The sequence below is a fragment of the Belonocnema kinseyi genome, chromosome 3 (assembly GCF_010883055.1).
Source record: "Belonocnema kinseyi isolate 2016_QV_RU_SX_M_011 chromosome 3, B_treatae_v1, whole genome shotgun sequence".
NCBI lineage: Eukaryota > Metazoa > Arthropoda > Insecta > Hymenoptera > Cynipidae > Belonocnema > Belonocnema kinseyi.
In genome coordinates this window covers 30,545,270-30,553,673 of record NC_046659.1, presented here as the reverse complement: position 1 = coordinate 30,553,673, position 8,404 = coordinate 30,545,270, and the positions used below count along the sequence as shown (strand labels likewise).

The 8,404-nt window shown below is 38.1% G+C and overlaps 1 protein-coding gene across 4 annotated transcripts in view; it reads left to right on the top strand.

Annotated features, from left to right (window-relative positions):
- Positions 1-8,404, top strand: part of LOC117169281 (phosphatidylinositol 4-kinase alpha) — a 215,076-nt gene that overhangs the window by 173,026 nt on the left and 33,646 nt on the right. For all 4 annotated transcript variants that reach the window (XM_033355575.1, XM_033355577.1, XM_033355578.1 and 1 more), the window contains one exon: positions 2,758-3,164. In XM_033355575.1, the coding sequence (XP_033211466.1) occupies positions 2,758-3,164 (407 nt within the window). The remainder of the gene's footprint in view (positions 1-2,757; positions 3,165-8,404) is intronic.

The following is an 8,404-nucleotide window of genomic DNA, read 5'->3' as shown; positions in this document are numbered from 1 at the left end:
AGGGTGGGTTTCACCCCTTAAATGGACTTATGGGCACGTATAAAAAAATACGTGTCGAATATTTTTTGATGTTCTATAACATATCACAATTTCAAGAAAATCAGTGAGGTACACCTCGGGTACCTTCCTTGTAAGTCAACTATACGATCTTGAATTAACGCGTAAATTGACACAATGAAAATCCACACGTTAGATTGCTTATGTAAATTTTAATAAATGTAACAAATATAAATAATAAAGCAAAACGTTACGACCATTTGGCCTAAACTTTCGACTCCTTAGCCCACAATCTCGGTCCGCGATCCGACTCAACAGCCTCGCAATTCTACACTCTCGTTCAACTATTTTATAACAACTCAATGCTACCTAGCAACCTTGTATAAAATAGAACTATGTATTTATTTTTCTAAGAGAATCTTTAGTGAATATTCAGAGATTTCTATCGGTAGGGTGATGTATTATGTTGTTGTTTGTTATAAACAAATTTCATAAACAGACTTAAGAAATAATCGTCTCTGGATATATAAAATGCATTTTATTGTGCAAGCATCCGTTTTGCCTGCAAAAATCAAAGTTCCATGACAGAAATGGGCAATCCAAAATATTTAACATTGTAGAATTGTATTTCATTAATAACTCAAAAATATGATTTTTCACCATAAGTGTAGTTGGAATTTTTTTTCAAAGGCTATTCAATTAGATAATAAAATCGCTAAAAAATTGGTAACGATTTGATTGTTTTATTAAATAACTGTATAAAAATAAATAGTAATATCAAAATATACTTATGATGAAAAATAATTTTGTTCTAAGTTATTAAAAAGATATTAAGTTTTGTTCCATATAAATGGTATTATTGCTTCGCCCTCTGCGCACAGACATTTTGCTGCCTGACGTTACAACAGGAAATACCTAATGAATGTCGAAAATAATTTGAAGATGAATATTCAAATACGCTAAAAGGCTTGAAGGCTAGGGAATTAGATTGGGAATCCTAATCTAATATCTGATATATCTTAAATAATACTTATTCCTAACCCCTCCGCAAATTAAATACATTGTTTGAACAAATTTCGCTAAAATAATTGTAAATTATAACTTTTTCACGATCGTTTATTTTTGGACTAAGGGAATGATTTTACTTGAAAAAAAACTATATTTTTCAATTATTTTAACTAAAATCAATCATAAAAAATAATTTATTTCAATTACTGAGCTATAAAAAATACGAATCACACCGTTCTATTTTATGGAAAAAATATATAAAGTTTCGACAACAAGTTGCTTTACACCGCATCAAAATTTTTTATTATACATTAATCGGGGGTGAGTTTTCACTATTTTATTGTTATTTTCCGACAATAAGAAGGTTGATTCTTCAATTCAATCAGTTTTTCAGTTGACTATCTTTAATTCTAGAATAGAAATCTCCGATTCATATGATGCTGCTAGGTCAGCTTCATAAAAAAGAATGTTAATTTAATAGGTTATATATTCTTCACAAGATATTACAGTAGTACATTGTGATGCAAGTGCGGAAAAGCGGACTTTTGGTGAAGGTTTTTATAAGAAATGCAAAAAAAATCCTATTGATGTCAAGTACGTTCAGTGGGGGAGGAGGGTAGGGGTTCGGGGCAAACCGCGGTGGGCTACAAGGGCGAAGACCTGGGAGTGGGGGTCGAAGTCTCCTGAAAGGAAAGAAAATCTTTAGAAGTTTCGCATATCTATAAGCAAAGAAAGGAATAATTTTTAATCTCTTGAGATCTGACAAACTGAAATTAGCTGTTGGTTGAAAAATACCTAATTCTCACTCGTTGCCATAGGTATCTAAATCAATCCGAAAGTGACGAGCGTGTTAAAAAAGTATGCGAGAAAGGTAACTAATGTGTCAAGGATACTATAGTCGATTTACACATGCGCAGTAGTTTTCTTTATACTTTACCTTACCTTAAAATGTCACTTTTGGCATGCTTTTCAGTACAAAAAGCGGGACTTTTTGTTCATGTATTATAAAAAAGTCTTATATTTAAAAAAATGAACAAAATTAATATAAGTTGAACATTTTTCACACGGATTAAAGAATTTTGCATTTTTCTCAACGCATGTTCCTCCTTTAGCACTCCATTATACCTAACATGCATGCGCACGTGCCTCAAAGTTCTAAACTACTATTTTCAATTTTAATCAATATAAAATTGAAGTTGTACTTTTTAAACTCAAGGATCTTGCAGGAAAATCCCCAAGCTTTCTATCTAGCCTCTCAAAAAATAAAAAAGTGTCCGTTTACAAAAAAAGTATAATTTATTTTTGACCTTCATGTTCAATGGTCAAAACGCAATACTTATTTTCACGAACAAAAAATAAAAATCCCACTTTTTTACTTCAAAAGTCTTAAAGGGAAGAACCTAAGATTTCTTTTTAGATAACAAAAATATAATTCATATCCTTTCCAAAGAATTCAAATTTGTTTTCGAACTTCATTTTTTAAGGCAAAATGATAATTTTTTCAAAAATTAGTTATGATTATTGGAAAGAGCGTGCAAAAGTCTCGCGAATTTGTACTAAATAAACTGGTTTTTATTACAATTAGAAGAGCCAAATATCGATAAATTAGATCACATCCACGCGAATACTAAAATATCTCCCTCGACGTAAGTAAATATTTATCCCAATGACTTTTATTTTTTGAGGAGGTAAACTTGAGAAATAATCCCCTATATTTTTACTTAGAATAATGTATAATTATTTTGTAATTAGTGTGGTGTGATAGAATGCGTTCCAAATGCGGAATCGAGAGACCAACTCGGACGAAGGCAAGATGGTGGATTGTACGAGTACTTCATAACTAAATATGGAGATGAAACGACGAAAGAATTCCAAAATGTGCGACGCAATTTCATTAAGTCAATGGCTGCTTATAGCGTCATTACTTATCTTCTTCAGATCAAAGATCGCCACAACGGAAATATAATGATCGACAATGAAGGCCACATTATTCACATCGACTTTGGTTTCATGTTCGAGAGTTCACCCGGTGGTAATTTAGGTTTTGAACCTGATATCAAACTTACAGACGAAATGGTTTTGGTCATGGGTGGGAAAATGGAGGCTGCACCCTTCAGGTGGTTCATGGAACTTTGCGTACAAGCTTTCCTTGCTGTCAGGTATGTTAAATTTATAAATATCTTTTTAAGCTATTTTCAGATTTTACAGCGAAAAATGCTCTGAAACCCAAAGATAGAAGGACTTTTTTCTCTTAAAAATATATTTAAAAATTATGTGTTTGTACATCCAACGTTCTTATGGTTCTCGTTGTAGGAATGCCACATGGCTACTTTGAACCCAGAAACAAAAAAATATCGTTGTGTTAATTTGTAATAAAAATGATTTTTCGTTTTTTTACATTAAAAATTTTGGTTTTAGGTTTTTAATTTCACTGCTATACGCGACTTAAATCGACCAGCCCAGGCTCTGGCCTCTCATTTTTCTCAAATTAAGAACTACTGTCAATTATTTAAACAATATTCATAAACAAATTCGCATTTTCAATATAGCTTTAATTTGGTTCAAATTCATTAAAAAATTTGTCACGGTATCTACCTTCTATTCGAACTAAGCTTTAAACCTATTTAAAAAATTGAAATAAATTATCTGGCGAGTTCCTTCTCAAAATAGAAGTTCAGCATCCGCATGGCGCTATTTTTATAACTTTAAAAAATTTTGCATGATCAAAAGCCGGACTCGAACCGTTGACCGGAGATTATAACTTCAACTATTAATGAAGAAAAAGTTACCGATGAAGAACCACTCGCTGGTACGTTTTTCCACAGACTGCGAAAATCTTAAGCTCTTTAGCTCGTGCTTCAAGGCATGCGGTGGGGATTTTTGGTGATTTGGCTTTTGTGTTCCTAGGATACCTCCACCAGACGGCTGCTGGTCGTTGACAGTGTCTTGCGGGAGATCGATAGTGCTCTACATTTCCGGTAGCCCGTCCACAGATGAAACGGGCTCCCGTGCCGTTGCTTCTGGGAGAGTGGTCTGGCTGATAGATGGATTGGGCTACAACCCAATGGGATGGAACGCAGCGCCATTAGTGGGCGGCTCTGACTTCCCTTTTTTAGTGGCATTCAGAAATTCCTCATGCTCGCGGTATGCCTGGGTCCATTGAACCAGCGATTTTAGAGCCTGCTCCATGTACAGCCGGGATTGCCCGGTTTGGCTAGTAACAGTAATAATAAAAAGCCTGAAAGTATGAGGATTCGGATTATAGTATGAGTTAGTCTGTCGCGGTGAAAGGTTTTAATTTCTTAAAGTGGAAGCTTCCAATGTGTCCCCTAAGGGTTTACATTTTTCTTACACCTTCTTTATTCCTTTACACACCCTCCACACACTTACTTGGTGGTGGAAGGGGGACCTACAGTTTAAGGTGGGTTCCGAACCACCAAGAGAAACAGCCTTAAGTACTTAGAGAAAACCTTTTTCTCTAGAGGTACCGGTCCCACGACTCTCCGGAGATGAACAACTCCCTTGATAGGCTAGTGTTCACCGCATGGGCCACCGAGACTCTTCCAGAGTGCGAGGCGGGAATCGAACCCGCAAGCCGAAGGAGTGGGTCCAAAGCCTACGCTTTAGCCCCCACGACCATCGTCCCACTCAATTTCTTAAAGTGTTCATTACCTATAAACCTACCCTTTTTGTCTACAATTGTAACTACTTATGATAGTCGATGGTTGATTTTAAAAGGCCTTTGAACTTAGGAAACAATTTGGTCGCGAAGTTATCAACTCTGTTTGATACTTTGCGATTATGTCTCACTCACCCACTCTGAAATTCATATCGCGTTTCTTAGGGTTATAGTATTTGGCTTAGGTCTCATGGGCTCTACCCAAATTCCTGCAAATTAAGTCTCATAAATGATCTCACCTGGTATCTCTCTCGACCCATTCTTCAGATTCAGGTTCTTCATGCTGAATGCCCCATTCCAATTCTCTTCGTAGAGATTGGCAGGGTAAAAAGTCGGGACACTATGATAGTCCCTATGATTGTCTCTTAGAAAGGAGACGGTCATTTATTTCAAGAACATCCGTTTGCTATTTCCGTTGGGTTAGGGAGCCTAGACGGAACAATTCTTCGGAAAGATAAGCTCATTTGTGTGCTCGCGAAATTAACTTGGCCATTTGTAACCTCAGTTGTCGTGTTAGCCATGGTTGTAATATTAATATTTATCGAAGCTTCGTTTGCCTTGACGGTGGCACGGTGTATCTACGTAAATTTTTGCATTTTCCTGCGCATATTTCTACGCGTAATTCGGTTTTTGATTGCACTAGATTCTTATTCTGAAATGACTACCTGTTCGAAATTCATGGCCGTTTCAATATCGACATTTAGGGGTAAAAATCCGATTTTCAGAGTACGTAGCCTTATCCTTGCAAATGGGGCTCCACAAGGAAGGATGAACCCTTTCCTTAGCTGCGCCTAATGACACCACTAAACCACCGATCACCCTATAGGTCGGTGTGCTGACAATAATTTAGATGGAAACACGACGACGAACCGGTGAAACCCTCACACTGAGTGGACAAATCAATTCAAGGATGACTTGGTAGATGGCCACGATGCCAGCATTAGCCCTGTTCACAGAGGTTTTATGGCGCGTATGCACACTCTGTGGTTCCAGCAATACTCTGAGCTTCAGCAAGTTTTGAATCAGTCATTGCGAAATGAATGTGCGTACCTCTTGAAAACTGGATATGTGCGCGGAGCGCTAACACAACCGCCACTTGAATAAGCTACAGACGAATATGAGGAAGTAATATTGAGACCAATCGCGGAAAGCAGGCATTTTTTGAGATATGATAGTGGTTTTAGGACAAGGAGGAATATCAAGATGCAGGTTCCACCTAAGTCCCAAGATCTGGTTAAAATGAGCACCTCCCTTTGTGTGGATATCGCGGAGGAGTCCGAACTCTGGACCGTCAAATATCAAAGCTGCTGACAATAAAGCAGCAGATCGTTGCAAAAATACAGGTGTTATCTGACGCAAGAAGGAGAATAAAAGAGAGGGAGAGATTGATCAGGGAGAATCAACATTTTCTCGCTGACACATCGTGCCTCTTCAGTGATCACCCCGTTTCTGTCGAGAATCTAACCAAGCCCAATGAGGTAGAGGCTTTTTGGAGAGAGGTATACAACATCCCGAAAACACTGGAGGTAAAAGAAGATATCAATAATATAATCTGCTTCAAATAGTTTCGTGCCAACCTTATAACATCTGAGGAGGCATGTCCATCAATCACTGTTTAAGAGGTTAAAAAGAACTTAGGGATACGAAGAACATTTCCGCTGCAGAACCAGATGATATCAAGAACTTCTGGTAAAAGTAGTTTAATTCTATACACAAACATCTGGTCCGCATATTCACCTCATATTTAAAATTTTAAATACCAATTTCGCAGTGGCTGGTGTTAGGACGCACTATACCCCTACTAAAAAAGGTAACTTGTCCAAACCAGAGAATTACAGGCTAATAACATGTTTGAACACACTGAAAACTGTCCTAAACAACAGGATTGTTCGAAGAATTGAGCCCGTATAGAGAGAGAGATGTACTAACAACGTGGCTCTAAAAGAGATGTAGCAGGATGCCGAGGGAACTTGCTAATTGACAACTGCGGTTGCAAAGACGCATCAGCCTATCAGCGCATCCTGTCAACGGGCTGGATTGACTACCGAAAAGCTTTCGATTAAACCTTTCATAAATTTATCATTTGTCTTTGGGAAAGTTTGAAGGTTCATCCACACATAGTGAGATACATGGAGAGATTCATGCCCCTTTAGAAAACTATATTCACTATGTTATCTGAAAAATATCGTGTGAAATGATCAACGTCACCTTCCAGAGGGGCGTCTTTCAGGGCGATACCATTAGCTCTCTGCCTTTTTGCATCACACTTATGCCTCTATCTCTCGCGCTACAACAAGTTCTTCTGTAGATCTCTGTGGTGGCACTAATCATCGCGAGCATAACGTCACTCATGTATTTTATATGGATGACTTAAAGATCTATGGTTCTGGTAAAAGCAAACCTCAGAGTGCTTTAAATTTCGACAAGAAGTACAGATGAGAGATTGGTATGGACTTTGGATTGTAAACATGTGCCAAAAGTCATCTGAAGAAAGGAAAAATTATAGGCGTTCTCAAGGATCATGAGCTTGTGGGTATAAGTTTTATTAGGCATCTTGACACTGGAGAGGCCTTTAAATACCTGGACGTGCCTCAAAACCCGCGTCCAGGACGTACCATGCGTCAAGAAGTCTCCCTGAAGCAGATACAAGAATCCTCTTCCACCGATTTGGTTTTCAAATCTTTCGGCGTTGAACAAGGTATCTGCAATTAACATGCTTGCCATCCCGATTCTACTCTACTCATTTGCGGTGATTTAATTAACGAAGAACGAGCTTACGGCCCTTGATATTGCCACGCTGATGATCATTCATATGCTTGCATATGAATTCGTCTGTTCCGCGACTATCCATCTCATGCCTACAAGGGAAACGCGGACTTCTGAATCTCTAGTATCTTCGTAAATTAATTGTTCGAAGTACAGCTTACATCGTTGCAAATTGCAGAGATCATTGCCTAAAAATGTTCAGGAAGCGCGAACTGATAGACAAAGAAGCGTACCTTCACAAAGCCGCGGAGCAGGTGGCCCAGAACCTTGGCCTGAATTTTAACATCAGAAGTGAGTAAAGTGCATTACTTTATGTAGATGCTTCATTTTTAAAAGTCGAAGTAAAGAAATCAGAGGTTGAAAAATTCTGCCAACAGCTACTTGACAAGAAAATGCACGGAAACTTTCACAGAAATGTAGAAAAATAGTCCTTGTCAAAGGAATAAACTTTTGTTGTTCTCAGATCATTAAGGCTTCATTTAGGTACAGAGGGTTTCGTTTTCAGCCTCCAGGACGGTGTCATTTCAACATTAGTATACCGTGACCGCATTTCATGTCAAGAAGTTCCCAGCGATAGGTACAGAGCGTGTCATACACAGGCTGTGTACTTATAACACATACTTTTTAGGTGTCCCAACCACGCGAGAACCTATAGGAAACCCATAGTTGCAAAGAGTGCTTTACTACAATTTTTGTCTCTCTTGAGGTTTTAGCGCGACTCTGCCCTGCCGAATGCTCCGGGGAAGATAGATTTAATCTGATGGTCGTGAGACGTGGCCACAAGTGTGATTTACCGCAGTTCTACTGGTAGCAGCTATAATTCTTAGATGGCTGGTGTTCCCAGCGGGGCTCGTTCGGTGGTTGTTTAACCATTTTTTAAATTATATATACACCAAAGTCTCGGTTTCAGTCATGCCGTTCTCACCCTTCCAAGAACTGTTGGCTTCCACAGTT